This window comes from Enoplosus armatus, chromosome 19, assembly GCF_043641665.1.
Source record: "Enoplosus armatus isolate fEnoArm2 chromosome 19, fEnoArm2.hap1, whole genome shotgun sequence".
Taxonomy (NCBI): domain Eukaryota; kingdom Metazoa; phylum Chordata; class Actinopteri; order Centrarchiformes; family Enoplosidae; genus Enoplosus; species Enoplosus armatus.
Genome location: NC_092198.1, coordinates 14,320,834 through 14,338,508, shown reverse-complemented (window position 1 = coordinate 14,338,508; position 17,675 = coordinate 14,320,834). Strand labels below are relative to the sequence as shown.

The following is a 17,675-nucleotide window of genomic DNA, read 5'->3' as shown; positions in this document are numbered from 1 at the left end:
CTCTTCTCCAGGGACAGTTTCACAGAACAATTGCACATATAACCCCTAACCCGGCTGATACTCAGGGAAATCCTTGAGTGACAATGACAAAGACTGATAGGCTGTGAATAATGTAAGCCAATACAGAAGTCAAGCCTTCCATGAGGCAGTAGAAGAATATAAGACTTAGATGTCCTCCATTTGATTTTTAAAAATAGACAATATCTATTTTAGACGCAGTTCTGCTAGAGCTGGTTGCCCTGCAAACAAGGTCAATCATCTAAAGCCTCCTTCATGTAAATAATCTTTTCGAATGTCGCTGGTAAATCTCAAAAATGGACTAAATGCTAAGCACAACAAGAAAACTAATTTCATACCTCACAGATATTTTCATTTGAAACTGGCAAGAAACCCGTCCCCTGAATTAATCACCATTGAGCCTTTTGTAACTGAGGCATGACAGCAGGACCTTCAAAGACACAGGAATGTAAACATGTTTAAAGAAATCCATCTAGATAGTTCCCTGCATGAAGCCCATGTGTGGTGCTGCATGCTAATGTAAGACAGATCTCCTTTTTGTTCTTGAAACCCACGGTGGGTATTTTTAAACCATGGAAATCATTTGCCAGCAGAGAGGAGATAGTTTCATATTTCTATAAGCTATAGCGGGGCCAAGTGACACATGAATATTTTAAGCAGCTTTGTGCCTATTTAAATGTGTTTGCTGTGAACTCGCTGGCAGTGGGCCAGGGCACAGGGTGTTATCCGTAATTCCTGCAATCCCAAACTAAACTCCGGCACGCAGATAATTCAGGCTGGCGGAAAGCAAAAGCAAATAAAGTCAATTAACTACAAACTCCCCTTGAATTTGTTCCCTCTACCCTTGCTTGTTCTTGACAACCTTGTAATTTCGCCACCATAACACATTCGAGGGCATGAAAAGAGTGTTAAATATTAGAAATGCAATAAAGGACCTTTATCCTGGCACAGCATTGTGGAAGTAGTTAGATAAACATAGCTTTCACCAGAGGGGATTGTGTCTTTTGCCAGAGGACTGAAAAAAAATGACTTGATTTCCTTTCCAAAATGAAAAACAATGTTGTGTTTTAATCATAAATATTCCCAGGCATGTCTGTACTGGGAAAATCTAAACATAAGCAGGAAACAAACAAATAAAAAGAGCATCTCTGAGTCAACAATGTTTTCAGCAGCAGTTGACAGCCCAGGGCCACACTGCATCTGCCAATGTTGTTTGAAGATGGCGGTGATAATGTTATCACTCAACCTCACAGCCGCAGACCAACTACGGTCATCAGAACTAAAACACTGCCTCAATCTCGTTGTTGATTCTTCTTCTGTTTGACTTCTTCTTCCATGTCTGCAAGTAAAACTCAATTAGCTTTGACGGAATGGCAGATGTGATGACTCATTGTTTGCACGACTGAACATTTGTTATGGGGGCAGCCAAATAAGATCATGCACATATAGCGCTATTTCCATGGAAGAATGTAAAGTGAGCTCCTTCCAGTTAGCCGACACATAATGCCAAGACTTTAATGCAAGCCTGATTTTCCACCTCACCGAATTCTAACAAATCATCTATGACAACTGAGAAAGTTGAACTTTGACACAAGCCGCATCTTAAAATAGCCCTTTGAAATTATTTCAGGACGTTCTGATGTTTCTACAATCTTTTCTGACATCCCTATCAGAATATGAATATCTTAAGATTTAAGGGGAAAATAAGATGTCAGCAAACCATAATTCAGCTTGCAAATTCAATACCAAGTTCGCTCTTTTGTGCCACACAACTGGGCTGCTGGATTTAATTTCATGTTTAAAGTGGACTTTTTACAACTTTTTCTTTCGCCTACATTTTACGGGTGGAAGTGGAGAGAAAACCAAAGTGGCAGTTGAAGACACTTAACAGTATCAGTAGCTACAGAGTCTCATTCAGTGCTCCCAAAAGGCAAGTGTGAACTAGTTATAAAAAGAAAATCTTCTATCAGGCGTGTTTTATTACACCTTGTAAGGGCTGCACCGGGTCCATTTTAGTATGAGAGTAAATGAATTACCTGTAAGATTTATAAATGAGGCACACTGAACACAATAATTCAATTCTGTGTGTAAATTAACTCAGCATATTTGCCTGCAGCTGGTGCCCAGAACACTTCTTGTTTTTTCTCTGGCACTTGTCGCTCTTCTACATGGTGAGTCCTATGCTGTGAATACAAAGGGCTGACGCTTTGGTGTTACAGTGTGTGAGTGTGTGTAAAGGTCTCAGCCTGACAGGAGAACAGTGGTTGTACAATGTGAGCCGCCTGTCCGGGCAGAATGAAACTTGGGGCAAGAAGGGAACAGACAGACTCAGGGGAGCTGACCTCCTCATTTAGCCAGCCTCCTGCAGGAGCAGCTGGGATTATCTGCTGAGCAAGCATATCCTGCAGGACAGGAAATGCACAGGAAAGGACAAATGGCTCCATTGTCTCTCACGGAATTTTTGTATTTCTCCTTTCTGTCACAGCACAGGCACTTACACACACTGACATACATTTTCTTTTTTGATAAAATCACCCACACACAACTCTATCGTCATCTATCTTCCTCTGTTGGAAACTCAGCTCCTTTACAAGCAAAGACAGACGGATAAGCATGTCATCTTTTCTAAAGAGAATGAATTACACTACGCGAAATGGAGCCATCTTAAAACAGAAAGATGTGGATGTTACTTGACTGACAGAGATAATGCTGTGCAAAAACCCCACAGACTAAAGCTTTTACTATAAGCACTGTTCTTCTTGTTCAGCAACAGGCGCAGGCCGCGCTGCCGGGGTCGCTGTCCGTGGTCCTGAACAGGCGGTTCAGGGGCTCGTTCAGGACCACGGACACAGACTCAGCTCTTTAGCGGCGTTCCCTTGTATCACTGCCACCAGAACACGGGCAAAACCAAGCATGAGCTTTACCTGCAGAGCAAAAGATCTCTGATATCTGACATGAATTACATCTTATCTCGCATGTGTCTGTCGTGTTATCGATGCCAGATGCCTTACAGATCCAGCGTGTCAGCATAGGCGACATGTCCAAATCTAATCTTGCACTGTTTGACATGATCAGATACACGCATACATATAAATACACGAAACTGCGGTTTCAGCAGCAGAATTCCCTCTAAGGTGCAACAACACTTCACTAATATCTGATCGGTTATTGCCCCGCTGTTTCTCCCATGAATGTAGTCATTATTTGCCGGCTTGGAAACTTTCTTGTCAAATGCTGTTATGCAGGGACTTGCCGTCCTCCAAGGATTACTGAATAGACGCCCGGCGTCAGTCAGACAACGTGTGAGACGGGAAATCGCTCGTCGGGCTGAGGATGCAGCAGGAAGACAAGCACATCCCGTTGCCATAGCGGCGGCTCTCGCGGACGCGGCCTGACTCTTAAACAGGACCCTCTGGGGAATTGGAGATTGTAAGGATGTGTTGTCAACACTTGATGACATCCGCTGTCGGGGGGGGGGGGGGGCTCCCCTGTCACTCCAAGATGTTTTCTGAGCATTCAACAGAGAGCGGCGAAACACAGCCATCCTGAGGCAGGTGCGATTAAGCAAGAGAAGAGGTCGTGATTTAGTGATTCATACAGGCGTTAATAGCACCAAGTTATGAATCAGCAACAATGCAGCGTAGTGGCAGCTGTTGAAGAAGTACTTTAATAAACAACATTGATTATATCATTCTTCTGTAAGGCGATCTCTATAGTTCTTGAAAATCAATTTTTAGGCTAATGAGCTACACTTGAGTCCCGTCAGTGTGAGAGATGATGGTCGGTGCTGTTATGTTTGTGCGGCTTCCAATGTGACTCAGCCGATCACCACTGAGGACCGGAACTATCCGTTTGATCGATGCCAACAACGGTATAAATAAGCAAAAGCCCGGTACATGCCGGTTGGATCGCAGTTCAGTGGGATTAAGGATGAAAAAGTACTGCCCGGCGTATTGATTGGCCCTCGTGACCGATCAGAGGGATTGATCCGCGCTCCGGGTGTAATGTTTACATGTAAACACGTTACTGCAGAGGACATGTTGGGGTGTCAGCAGTTTAAAAGGCCGTGGAGATACAAGACTCCGCGAGGACACCGGTGGGGAGACGTGGGGACAGTCTGGTGTTCTGCCTGAGTTTCATCAGCTGCACATATCCGCGAACTGTTGCTTCTTTTACGGGTTAGCGACAGATTTTCCTTTCAAAGTTACTGTAACACTGATTTCAAGGCTCGTGGAAGACACAATTTGTCCTCCATGGTGCGATGACTCGATTAAAAAGCCTGCAAATTGTGTTACGGCACATTGTGAGATTATAAACACACAACTGTAAACTATTCATCGACAAATATTATTCTGCAGAGCGCTGGTTGTTAGAACTCCTCCACACTAAAACAAGGCGAGAGTGGGACAAAAATGTCCCGACACATCCGCTGTTGCATCCTGTGAATGTCATTTCACTGTGGACACTCACACAGCCTATAGGCAGTCTGTGTGGTCGGACGTCGTTACAGATGATATCGTATCATAAACAAACTGTTTATTCTTACCGAATCTTAAAACGTGTGGCATCCCGCGAGAGTAACCAAGAAACAGCAGCAGAAGCGGGATCAGCCTGAGGTTGGACCTGAAAACGAGACTGGTTATCATCAGATGATGGGAGGTAATCTTCATGTTGTTTTTAAAAAATGCACAGTGGTTTAATCCACCCGGTGCGCGGGTTCGATTCCCCCGTAATTCTTCTACGGTCGTTGGGCAAGGCAGGGTGACGGCGGCCCTGGATGCGCAAGATCACGGCATGGTCATTTGCGCTTTTCCTAAATCCATTTGCAGTCCCGGCATGATTCCTTCCCCTTCCCCTTTTCGTCCTTCACTGCGCCAAGAAACAACAATCCTCCGGGTCGAGGGGCGGCGGGACATCCATGTCGAAAGGAACGGGTCCAGTGGGGAGGGGGGAGCCCGAGCACGGGCTATAGGTGAGGTACTGGAGAGGGTTGGAGGGGCTAGAGAGCGCCAAGCAGAGGATACAGCAGCGATATGCAGCCCCCTATGAGGCGCTCTGGGTTGCTTGCGCTCCCATTATACTGCACTGCTGCACAGGCTCTGACGTCGAGCCAAGGTTAGTGTTGTGAACGCGCACCAGAAAGAGACAGAGAGGGAGAGGGAGAGAGAGAGAGCGAGTGAGGGAGAGTGAGGGAGAAGGGAGATGGATATACAGATAGGAAGAGATGAAAAAGAGGGAGGATGGGGGTGTAGAGAGAGAAAGAGATGGACGGAGGCGAAGAGAGGCAGAGAGGAATGATGGAGAGGGAGGGGTGGGAAACTTTATTTCACACCACCTTTTTTGGTTGAAATGTCCCTGTCTTCGCAACAACTTGCCCACAAGTTCGCGCATGCATTTGAAGACGTGTGGGTAAATCTTTAAAGTGCACACGGTAACCCTAACCTCCAACCCGTCCACATTACCACCAGATCCGGATCTATTCACAAAAGCAAAGCATCTGTCAAGCATCACGGGCATGTCGACAGGATTGTGATAATAAAGTTGTGTCATTGATATCATCGTCTTATAATGAAGTGACTTGCGGTAGCCTCTATTTCACACTATATTTGTGTGTTTCCCTTGTTTGTTGGCGCAGGATCCATCAGCACCATGGACAGAGAGACAGCGGCAGACTTCATTTTCAGATACGTGTCTTTCTCTGGGTTCAAACTACCAGCAACGATTTAGCCGCTGTTCAGCCTGGAGGATGTTTAGGCTGGAAGCTAATGTTTAAGCTTTGGCTCCAGACATTTTCCTGTATCATGTACATAAAGAAACAACTATGTAGGCTACACGCGGCTCTGGCTAACCTCTGCACAATAACCACATAACTTCATGCCTGCAGGAGTTGTTTTTTCTTCTTCTCCCGCTCACTCGAGTATATGTAGGCCCATTGTTTTTTTTTGTTTTGTTTCGCCATTCACAACTTCCACCTCTAAACCTCTTTTACGGGATTTCAAGCAACAACCTTTCAACAATTTCCACCATCATTCCAGAAATGTGGGAGGAGTGGGATGAAAGGAATTAAAATTGGCAGAACAGCAAATCCGTAATATCGACAGAAGCTGCTGAAAGGCACGAATATTTAACCTATGCAAATAACTCCACTTTAGACTTGAAAGCCTTCCAGCAACAGACTATTCTCGAGTGTGAGCCGTCCTCCGATGTGAAGGTGTGTGTGTGTGTGGCATACACACAAAGGCTCCACTGCTGGTTAAATTTCACGGGGAAAGGCACGCAATATCTCTCGAGATTGTAAGTAGACCTATCACGTTTCTATCTGATTAGCGAGTTCAAACGATGTATCCTATAGGATGGGCAAAACCGAGAAGATGGATATCTGAAGCTCTTGCGTGGGCCTACACGCTATTGATTTGATACTACATGCACCTTATCAGCGTCCACCCCCAACGAGCAGCTCTTCATGGGCCATTGCATCAGCTGGAGCTATAGGTACAGTGGTGCGCCCCCTGCCCCAAGAGGGTGGAGGAGGGCTATTTAATCCCAAACGGAGATGTGAAAGGAGCTCTTTGATCGGCGCCACCAAGTCCAAAGCCTGAATGAACACCGTCATTGTGTGGCTCAAGTGTGAATGGCTGGCTTGTGTGTGTATGAGTGTGTGTGGTGTAGAACTACTCCAAAATAAAGTCACTACAATATTCCTGTAAACCCATCTAGTGCATTTAAAATAGATGTTTCAGGTGACCTTGGCGTATCACCTCTCATGTCACCAAGATATGTTTAAGTCATATATTGCCGTTAATGTGTTGTATCTTTGTTAGACTGCAGAAAAGGGACACGTGTGGATAAGTAAAAGATACTGACACCTACCCTCTCTTTTGTTGGAGTGCTACTCCATTATGCATTACCGGATCTGACAAATCCACATTCACAAATAAAAGCAAATGCGTTTAATAGTGAAGAGGGCACTTGCATCAGCTAAAGGAAACACGAAGTAATTACACGGGATCAAGTAGGTGGTGTGAACATTGACTTTGAACGTGTGTCAGTTTGCGTGGGTCTGCACACCAGCAATCTGCAGTGTGAGAATATCAAAGAGAATGGCACTCATCATGCTACCATCTGGAGCATTAGCATAATTATGGAGAAATTCAGGGTTTCCGTATAAGTCAGCAGAGCTTCACACAGCATGAAAGGAATGCTTATTGAGCTCAGGGAGAAGACATCAACTGACAGGCACGTTGGTTTCCTCTTAAAGTCACAGCGCCCTCTGGCCCAATACTAAGGCATTGCACTAAGAAAAGTCCCCAAGTGCCCCTACACTCAATGCACCCAAAATTCAATTTGCGGAATAGAATTAAGGCTGCCACAAATGATTCTGACTTAATTTTCTAATATAAATTTAAATAGTATTGTATGTCTGTGTCTGAGAATAGGGCATTTAAGGACAAAAGAATCAGTCATGCTCCCCTAGTAAGTATTCCTAGTTCATATTTTGTTTGTTGATGTCTTGTCATAGTTCAACAAACTTTTCACTTTCACTTAAGCCAGCCAGGGAAAGATAACTGTGCGTGTAAACTAGTTAGGAAGGAGGAGGTGATGGGAATGGTGAACTGTCTCATTATGATGTTATAATGACTCCTGCTCCTTTAGCTCGTGGTGACTAATAGGAAAATACCATTTGGGAGATGTACTCTTTTTCTTTTCATCCATGATCAAACCGTGTCGTTTTTGAAGGAGACCACAAATTAGATTACTTTGTACACACCCACTCGCTTGTAACCCATGGAGGCTTCCACATGAGCTGGCTGGTGTGTTTATTGAGACGCCATTCATTCACTGGGTAATGCAAAGGGGACTTTATGCAAAGGAGAGATAACCACTGCTAAAAGCCCTCTGTCATTCTCTCTCTCTGTTTCTCTCTCTCTCCCCCTCCCTCGCTCACTCTCTCGCTCAGGCAGACTGGTGGAAAGATAGCATTGGCACAGGGAAGGAAACCATGGAAACGAGAAGCTGATGCACTTTGAATGGTAAGACCCTGAAAGAGAAGACATTCATTCAGCCAAGTCACCCTGTACTAAAAGCTCATCTCTACTGCATTATTCCGAATGCTACAAGTTTATTTTAACATGGTTGGCTCCAGAAAGCCAACAATGGTCTCACTTCATCAGCCCATTATGTTAGGATGACTGTAGCTAAGGATGTCTTAATGTTTTGTCAACTTGAAGAAGAGCTTTACAAAACATACACACCCTTTCTCCTTTTCGCACTCACACATACAAAACGTATAAGCTTGTTCCTTTTCCAAGCTACAGTATGACAGCGTTCGTCTCTGCAAATGCACCAAACCAAGCGTGCCTCACTTGAGCCTGTAATCATGGCAGATTTGAGTTCAATATATTTACATTCCCCACTTGTGGCTTTGCTTCAGCAATACCTTTGAACATAACAGCGTGCCGAAGTCAGCACTGGCCTATATGTCTTGAGCAGCGCTGTCAATGAAATCCCTGGACCTCAGTGGGAATACATTCTTCAGAGACGACAATTAGTCAAGTGAGACAGTAATTAGGACCTCTCTGCACACTGTCACTTCCAGTTAGTTCTGACGGATGCCCGCAAATCCCCCCCTCCAGCAATTGCAGTCAGGGAGACTTACTTCTGGAGCTGCACTCTGACTTTGTTGTGGAAGCCAACTGTAACTTCTCTCATAGTAATACTTTCAACAAATGGCATGCAAATTTGGTCAGTAGCATGGTGGTAAATAATATGGTAAATTCTACCAGTTCTATGATCTCGTACCATCATGATTGTGACCAAATTACCATTGTCTGCTGTATCATGATGAGCAAATTATCACGCTACAGAACTACAGAAGTCAAAAAGTCCCACTATGTTGTAGCATTACCATAAAATTGCATGTGTAGATTGACTATTACTTCCATAACTAGCAAATATAAGTTGAAATTTGTATTCAGAACATGCCAATATGATTTAGTGTAGGCACACAGTTCTGACTAGGAAATATAATAAACTGGCTCCAATTACTGCAGTCGACAAGGCATCACAACATTAAAAACTTATTATAAACTATAAATATAGCAAGGAAAACTTTCTTTGTATGAAAGTCCTATAAAGCCAGTTTACTTAACACTGGCAAACAGAAATACCTCCACAATTAGGTAAATAAACACTATTTGTAGTCCTATTTATGCTTCAGCTAGCCTAAACACTTAAGCTAACACACTAAACGTCATACTATCGTGACGTCATACTATCGTGATGTCCTGGCTAAGGGCTAATGTTCTAAAGCTAGCATTTTATGACCCTATCAAACTATGAATGGACCGCTCATCATAGTTGCTAAATTGCTATTTGCTTACAGAGATCATTGTGCACACAGTGGTGAAGTTAGCTCCAGAGTCCAGCCAGGGCTCTGGTGCTTAGTGCACAGCATGGCTTACTGGGACACTTAATGATCATGCGGCACTATGCTGGAAATAACACGAGCTCACCAAACTTCACAAACCAATAAAAATTATAAAGGTGCAAATTATAACTACAACTAATAGGAGTGTCAGGGAGATGTCAATCATGCACATGCCCACATAGCCCTGCACAGAGGTCTAATCAGGCAAAATAAGGGAAAACACCTGTGTGGGTGCATGGACCTTGGGTTTGTGTGGCCTTTAAATTGGCTCCTATTCAGATTTTACTTACACTATGTATCTTAAATTAAATCTATTTCACTCTCTGGATCCATCATTTTAAATTAGTTAAAGATAGCATCACAATTTCAGACAAGACTGAGCAAAGCGACCAGTAAAGAACTATGGCTCACAGTCCTGAAGGGCCCATATCCATTTGCACAAACGCTCAAAATAAAAATAAACAGACTGCGTAGCCGACATTAACAAATGATGACCCTCGCTTTAAATGCCATTGCAAATGAATGCTCCATCAAAACCCTACATTTTGAGTATTAAATTGACTTGAAAGGTGGGTCTGAAAAGTTTGTGATAGCTGTTGTCAGCTTGAATTCACATATATTTATTGGATAGAAAAGCTGACCCAGTTTCCTGGTGTAAAAAGTCAGAATGTACATAGAAACTTCTCAAACTTCTCTGGCAGCACAATTCACTTCTGTCCGTCCTCATGCTCACTATGCTCCACTCGCTCATTTATTATAAATTGTATTTTTTCATTTTATTTATGTCAACGGCATTATTTATAAGAGAAATACAAGATGCTGAGATGTTCTCATAAAACTGTTCTAAACATAATCACATAACACAAATAAGTCTAAATAAATAAATATTATTTCTTTATTTTGTTTGAGTTGTTTATGTCTTTGTTCTTGACAGGAAAATAAATGTTTTCTGCTTTGCGGTTTCAGATCTCAGGAAAAAAATCATACATATTCACAGACAGACCCACACAAACACATGCACATACATACACAGCAGAGAGCCGGGTTGATTGGATGGTGGACGGCTGGAGTTGTTATTACGGAGCATCCAGCAGAGTCTGGTTTGCAGGATAAGGACATCCTTACAGGGCATTTCTCAGTGTGAACGATGAGGAAACAGCCCCCTGTGTGTGCGTGCATGTGTGTGTGTAGAAGACCGAGAGAGAGAAAGTTTGAACACGAGAGCATGGACAGATGCATCTGTCTGCCTACATATTTGGCCATCAAATAGAAATCTTGGCAATGCTTGTAAAAAGTGCCTTTTCCCATTGGACTAGTCAGTGCCAAGGGCTTGCCTGCAGAGAAAGAGACTGGAGAATAACAGAGGAACTCACAAGGCTTTAGATTCTGTCTTTACATTCATTTTCTTTCTGCAACGACATCTCCATCTTTGGTGTCCATGAACAAGAGTAAGAGGAGTGTATTTCAACGCCAGACATGGAAGTGTAAATAAAGGATGGACACGCATGGTTGATTTGTGTACATCTGGGGCTTTGTTAATGGGCTCTCTTGGTACCTATTAGTAAATCATTAGGGCTTGATCTAATTCTCATCATTTTACAGACCATTGACCAAAGAATGGCACCAAAACACGGGGACACATCAACAAGTAATATAGACCTGTGTTGACACATGGGAAGTGATGCAGGTCGCAACAAAGACTGCTGATTCCCAAAGATAGGGAAGGTTTGGTAAGGATGCCTAAACTTTGTCATTAGAAATCTGCTTTACATATAGTTACACACCTGAAATTTTGAAGTCTTCTTCTCGGGTTTGGGGTTATGACAGGCACACATCCCTGACTTTTTTAGGCTTCCACCTCAGTAATGCAATCCACTGTTTCCACAAAGATCCAAGGATCAACTGTTGCAGCAGGGGATGAGAAGGCCCAGCAGTCGCCTCAGACATCCACGATCAGAAACTCCAAACAGGGATAACACCCTCTCAGCATTCAATGTTTTCAATCAAGGGATCAGCTACTGTGACTGGAAACAAAATGTCCCAGACAACTATCACGCAGGAGTTGCCGGCAGGCAAAAGCTGGCACGACTAATATGGCTTGTCAGAGTGAAAATAGCCTGGTATTGTTCTCACCTTCCGGAAAGGTACAGGCATAACGCTTTTGTCTTGTTCATCTCTCGGGAGTCATGCTCTAATAGCTTTTCAGGCTCATATTGCTTTGGTAAGAGGGATTTAAAGTTGCTGTTTCACTACCCAGAGAGAGTAGTGATGGAGGTTGTGCTATTCATTTACACATAATTCAGCATGAATCAAATTTATACCATCATAAATGTGATAAATTCGTGTCTTTAGAATAAATAGCATTTGACGCATGGATTTGAGAATTATGAAATTGCCTGGTTGGGGATTTATTAAAAATAACTCAAGGTACATGGACTGTGCCTTCTACAGCTCAAGTGTTTTCATGGGTTGCCAAGACTGCAGTATTACAAAAATATATTGGACAGATAAACAGAAATACTAAATAGTGTGACAAATTCGTCAAGCACTGGTTGTTTGGTGGTTTCAAAGAACTGTGAGAGATTTAAGGACATTTGAGATGTGTTCAATCGCAATAAATTTAGCAATCCCAAACTCTTATACTTAGTGTCAGAAAGACAGACATCTCTTTTGCTCATGCAAACAATCAGATTCATTGCATAAGAGATAAATGGTTGCATAAACTCTCTGAACATCCCACTCACACATTATTTGCAGACACCTTTCTGCTTTTTCTGACTGACAAAATGACATTTTAAGGTATTCAACTCTCAAGTCTTCTGAATCACTTTCAGTGGTTTCTGTTCCTTGCACAAATCCTTGGAGTGGTTTTAATAGACGAATACTTGTTACAAAGGTCCTCAGCCTCTACAGTAAGCCCTGTACAAAATCCACCCTGCAGGAAACTGTTGCCACCTAAGCCCCTGTAAAACCCAGGGAAAAATCTGGACGTGGACCAGCAGATAGAGCGTCAGTGTGGAAACATAAAGAAGAGTTTGATCTCATTTATGCCCTCACTGTTCTGTAGGTGATGAAATGAGGCCGGTCTTGAGCTAGGCGAGGTCAGTCCACTCCCCTCCTCTCTTCTCTCCTCTCCCCCATTAATCACGTCTGTACACATGAAAATGAGCTTAACCCTTTTTTCCTGTGAAGTGCTCTACTTCCACTCAAGGACGCCTTGCAATTGCAGGTATAGGATGGATCTCCCTGCGCATATTTTCCTCCTGCATTTGCAACTAATGGACACCCTTCAGTCTTGATCCAGCTTGACTTAGTGATGAAAACATGCTCGCTGGGGCTTTATCCTCTCTTGTTCAGGTTGTCACTCTTCCTCATGCAGCCTCATAACAATTAACACTTCCATAAACCCTTTTGTCAAATGCTTAATAGAAAAAAATGGAATTGAAGGACTTTATCCTTACCCCCTAGAGTCTAACATAACTGACTCACTGACAACTAAACTATGTGGAAGTAGGTTGGTGTGTAATATACCGTATATGAAAAAGAGGAGGATGGGGAGAAAGAGCGAGAAGATAGCGAGAAAAAAGATGAAGACAATGAGGGAGGGAAAGAAAGAGAAGTAGGTAGAGGAGGAGTAAGGAAGAGAGAGGAAGCGAAAAAGAAAATGAGCTTGGTTCCCTTTGTGGCACAGTGCTTCACTACTTAATCATCCTGTGGTCTATAAATAGGCCTTCACAGCCACGGAATATTGGGAGATTAATGGAAGAGAATGGAACACCATAATGCTCTGAAGCTTCACTTCTGTTGCACTTCAGTTGTGCAGATTTCATTTTACTTCACCACCAATGGCAGACTTTCTCCTCTTCAGTTTTATCATATAAAAAGTGAAGTTTACCAGATTGCATCCAGTTGACTCTCTCCCTCGCTCCCTCCTCCTGTTCTCTGTCTTTTCATATTTTTCCTACTTCAATACAGTCTTACTGGAGGACAGACATGCATACTCCAAGCTAAATGGCATCAAATTATATATAAGGGCAGAAATATTGATGCAGTGCAAGCATGCAGGCAACAGCAAGTCAAGGTTTTTTCCACAGCAGACAATGGGATAGTTTTCTCCCCTCATTTTACTTTCTGCACGATGCACTGCAGAGCTACTTTCCAGCAGCTATCACAAGTGCTTATCTCCTGAGGAAATGTCGACGCTGTTGGTGTAGCAGGAATCACCTTGTATCTACCTGCTCCCCTCACTGTGTGAGTATGTGTGTACATTCAGGGGGTTTGCAGGAGTTTGTGTGGGTGTAGGCTCACATCAGAGGCATTTGACTTTGAGGGAAACGTGGCAGCGGTGTGAACTAGGTCAGAGAGAAGAGAGTTTGGCTGTACGGACACTAAACCTGCACTGAAAAAACAAACTATTATTTCTATTTATAGAAGTATTCCATCCATTTTCTGCTGCTTATCCAGGGCCCGGGCCGTGGTGGCAGAAAATGGCATGTATTTTGATATATGAAATGCTCATGCTTTCCCACATTGCCAGATTGCTATTGAACAGCACTGCTATCCAGCACCTCCTGCTGTTTGTATATCATATCAGTTCCCACCATCTGTTGAAAACACATACGTCTGTATTACTCACATCAAATCATAACTGTATAAATGTAAGCCTGTGAGTTTATTAGTACAATCCTGATAAGCTGGGTAAGAGTTATGCGTGGAACTTAATGACAAAAGCGATTTGCTGGTTATTACTATTTTTATTGATGTTGATTTATTTCCTACAATAGCCGTACAAGATAATCATTTCATAATCTCTAAAAAGAAAAGATAGACTGATAAAGCACCTAATAGGCCGAAGACATTTTGGCATGTCCCTGTAGGAAAAGCACAACCATAAATAATAAAATTAATTATAACTGAATTCCATTTAGCTGCATTTGTGTCAGTGCGTGGTATCGGACATGTTGGCACACTGTCATGGCTTACTGAGACACTTGAATAAAACAGAGCCATCTTCAATGTTACTAGTAACGCCTTTGCTTTTCTTACAAGCTGTGAAAAAAGGCCTATTATGCTTCTTTCTTCAGGCACAGTGAAAACTAAAATATAGAAGAAAAGAAAAAGCAGGCTAAAATTTAAGCAAAAAGAATGTCTTCTCTCCTTCACAGTGTTTATTCTTCACAGGGCTTATTCTTTGCATGGGCATCCAAACCGAACCTTGTAGTCACGGCACATGCAAGATTTCTGGTCCGTTTTGCGGCAAACAAATCCCTGAGTTGGATTGTAGCTGAAAAATGATTCCAAGCGGTTAATGAGTCAGTATCATATTTAAAGCAATAAGATCATACTGAAAGCAGCTTCTTCGTAATGCGGTACATTACTAAAAACATAAATGATTGTTTAACTATGACAAAAACATGATCTAGTTTGTAAATGTACCGTTGTTAGGTGAAATAAAATTTTTATCTTGTTAAATCTCTATTATCACCCCATCTATCCTCATTTTGTTCTTGATGTCATTTTGTAAAATGAGGTGTAACTTCTTTTCAAATGTTAAATGTCTCAGATATCCAATGGAAATAAAAGAAACGAATTGTAAATAAGGAATGCCAATGAACTGGGTTATCCATTCCTCTTACTCTTCAGGACACATAGACTAGACGTTTTCTCAGTCAAAGCAGAATAAAGTAAGGCTCAGCTAGGTTTAAAACTTTAACACATTATCTTCCCATTAGCCAGTTTCCTCATGGGGCTCATTAAAATTTCATTTGATCTAATGTAAATGTGCATCTACACAGTTTCCATTCACTGTTACAGCAGTAGCTCCAGGCAGTAGATCTTGATGATTAGGAAACTTCAGGAAAGTTGTGTTAATGTTGAGAAGTATTGATAGATTGGTGGGTTGTTGGTATTAAAAATACAACATGTAAACTTTTAAATGCTTTGGCTATAGGCAACTTACGCTTGGAAGGTCTCCCCTGTGTAGATGGCTGGGGTCAATGTGTCGGTGGTAACAGCCTCAATGTACAGAGGGTAATCACAAATTTCTCCTGGGTTTTCTGCCTTCAGGTTGCTCAAAAGCTCCCAGTCCCCTGTTCCACTGGGATTGTCCCGGTCATACCACTTGGTCCAGCACACTGCAAGGAGCAATAAAAGAGAGGCAGGATGACTGGTGGGAGAACTGTGGAGCCAAAGCACCATTCTAAATGAATGAGAAGTGGGAAATCCACGTTGCATTAGCAGCTTAACACTGCACATGTACAATGTGCTCATACAGTACCTCCTCCTCCACAGAAAGGGGGATGGCAGCTGAAACGAACACGGTAATCATTACACTTCTTCTTGGATTGGTCCATGTTTCTGCAGACGAATCCCACAGTTGTGTCACTTCTGTAAAAAAGAAACACAGAGTGACACTTTCTGAAAATAATCTCATGGAGTATTTGCATGTTTTAGCCATAGTAACATGGCTCCAGGGATGAGAAATGGTTTGCACACATTCATGTCCCCCTCAGGATGACGTGTGACCACTTTGGTGATTCCCTGACTTTTAATCTAGAATAGAATAGAATGTGAAAAGTGGAAACAGTGGAAATATGTTTGACCTCAGCATGTACACAAACACATACAGTAACAACATTAATGCAACACATTCAGTAGAATACAGTGTGAAGCAATGTATAAAACACATTCACAGTATTCATACTACAGTACTTACTTATAAATCACATCCCCTGCTGCAGCCACAGTGAGCCCTGATAGAGTTCTGGCCTCAATATCTACTGGTTTTGAGCAGATCTTTCCTGGGTTCTCATTGCGAAGACTGTAGAGGGTTTCCCAGTCTCCAGTTCCACTGGGGTCATCTCTGTCAAACCAGTCAGTCCAACATTCTGGACCATGGTGTTTAAATTGCGATAAGTTAGCAGCAATTTGCAGCAGACATTTGAAATCTTTCTGTAATGGCACATGTTGTGGTTTGGTCTTGATGAGACACAGATAAAGATAGAAAAACAGACGCAATGGAAATGGAAAAACAAGAAGGTATAATCTGCTTACGGATGTGAGTGGGGTAATAGCAGGGCCATCCTGAATGGAGTTAAAAAAACAAAACAGTGGGTGTCAGACCTTTCTATAGAAAGTGAGTCACTGAATAGTTTAGTTTGTACTTTGATTGCGACTGAAAGGAATCTTTAACCTGGTTTCACTGGAAGGAGGGGGAGTGAAAAACCTGCTCCTGTGTGACAAATGAACAAGATTTAAAATTGTATTTCACTAACACGTAAAAGAACCTCATTGCCACTCCAAAAACACAGCTGTTAAGGTGTTACAGATCTTGACTTAATATTAATTTGACAGTCATTCATTTTCCTTTTTGTCAACTGCAGTGACGACAGCGAAGGGTCTTACTTTTTTCATCACTTGGTTCCACTGAGTTAGGCTCTTTGACGTCCTGCTGGTTGCTTTCTAGTAAAGGTAATCAGAAAAAATGTCATCTACTGTGAGTGTGTATATTTGTGATTATAGAGTAGTCAAAATTGTAATTATGATCACAACCGTCGCAGTTGTTGAGATGCACCTACCAAAAAACAATGCTGCAACAATGGAAACACTTAACTATTAGAGAAAATTGCAAATTAAAAAGGTTAAAATCACAGAATATGACATACAGAACTTGTACATCTAGACAGAAAATAAAATATATTTATGTTGAAAAATTAGAAATATAATACAAAAAGTCATACATTACCAATTTGATCATGATTGCAGATAATGAGGGACCTTCAAAACTGTAGGGAAGTTGTTCGTATTCATGAATACAAATAAATATAAGTTCTCAGATGGTGCATGACATAATAATATATGAAACATAAATTATTAGAGTATGTTGGACCACATTTATGAAGTTGATTCAAAGACTATGTGAAATTAAGTTCAGAAGAGACATTATGTTACCTTTCTATGCAAAAGCAAAAGAGACTCACCCTCAGGTCTTTTCAGTTGTATGGTTGCATGAACCTCTGTGTGGCTTAACTTAAATAGAGTGCTGGTAATTTATTCATGTACTGACAAACAGTCACACTCACTGGAATTGTGTGTTGCAGACCACACCCAAAGAAAACATTTCCCCATTCAAAAAACTGCAATTCTAGAACAAGTTATGTTGGCAAATAATAAACCGCACGTTCAAAAGGGCTGCATAAGACAATAATGGTTGGAGATAAGGTGTCATTTT

At 42.0% G+C, this 17,675-nt stretch overlaps 2 protein-coding genes across 2 annotated transcripts in view; both read right to left on the bottom strand.

Moving 5' to 3' along the window:
• Positions 1-4,854, bottom strand: part of LOC139302141 (glutamate receptor ionotropic, kainate 2-like) — a 56,611-nt gene extending 51,757 nt beyond the window's left edge. Inside the window, exon 1 of the mRNA XM_070925740.1 lies at positions 4,565-4,854. Coding sequence (XP_070781841.1) covers positions 4,565-4,688 — 124 coding nt within the window. The 5' untranslated portion in view covers positions 4,689-4,854. The remainder of the gene's footprint in view (positions 1-4,564) is intronic.
• A 9,775-nt stretch (positions 4,855-14,629) lies between these two features.
• On the bottom strand, positions 14,630-17,201 carry LOC139302632 (uncharacterized). The gene is given in 7 exon segments (XM_070926334.1): positions 14,630-14,729; positions 15,405-15,579; positions 15,699-15,832; positions 16,161-16,332; positions 16,850-16,906; positions 17,023-17,056; positions 17,190-17,201. Coding segments are annotated over 7 exon segments (684 nt in total).
• Between the last annotated feature and the right edge of the window lie 474 nt (positions 17,202-17,675).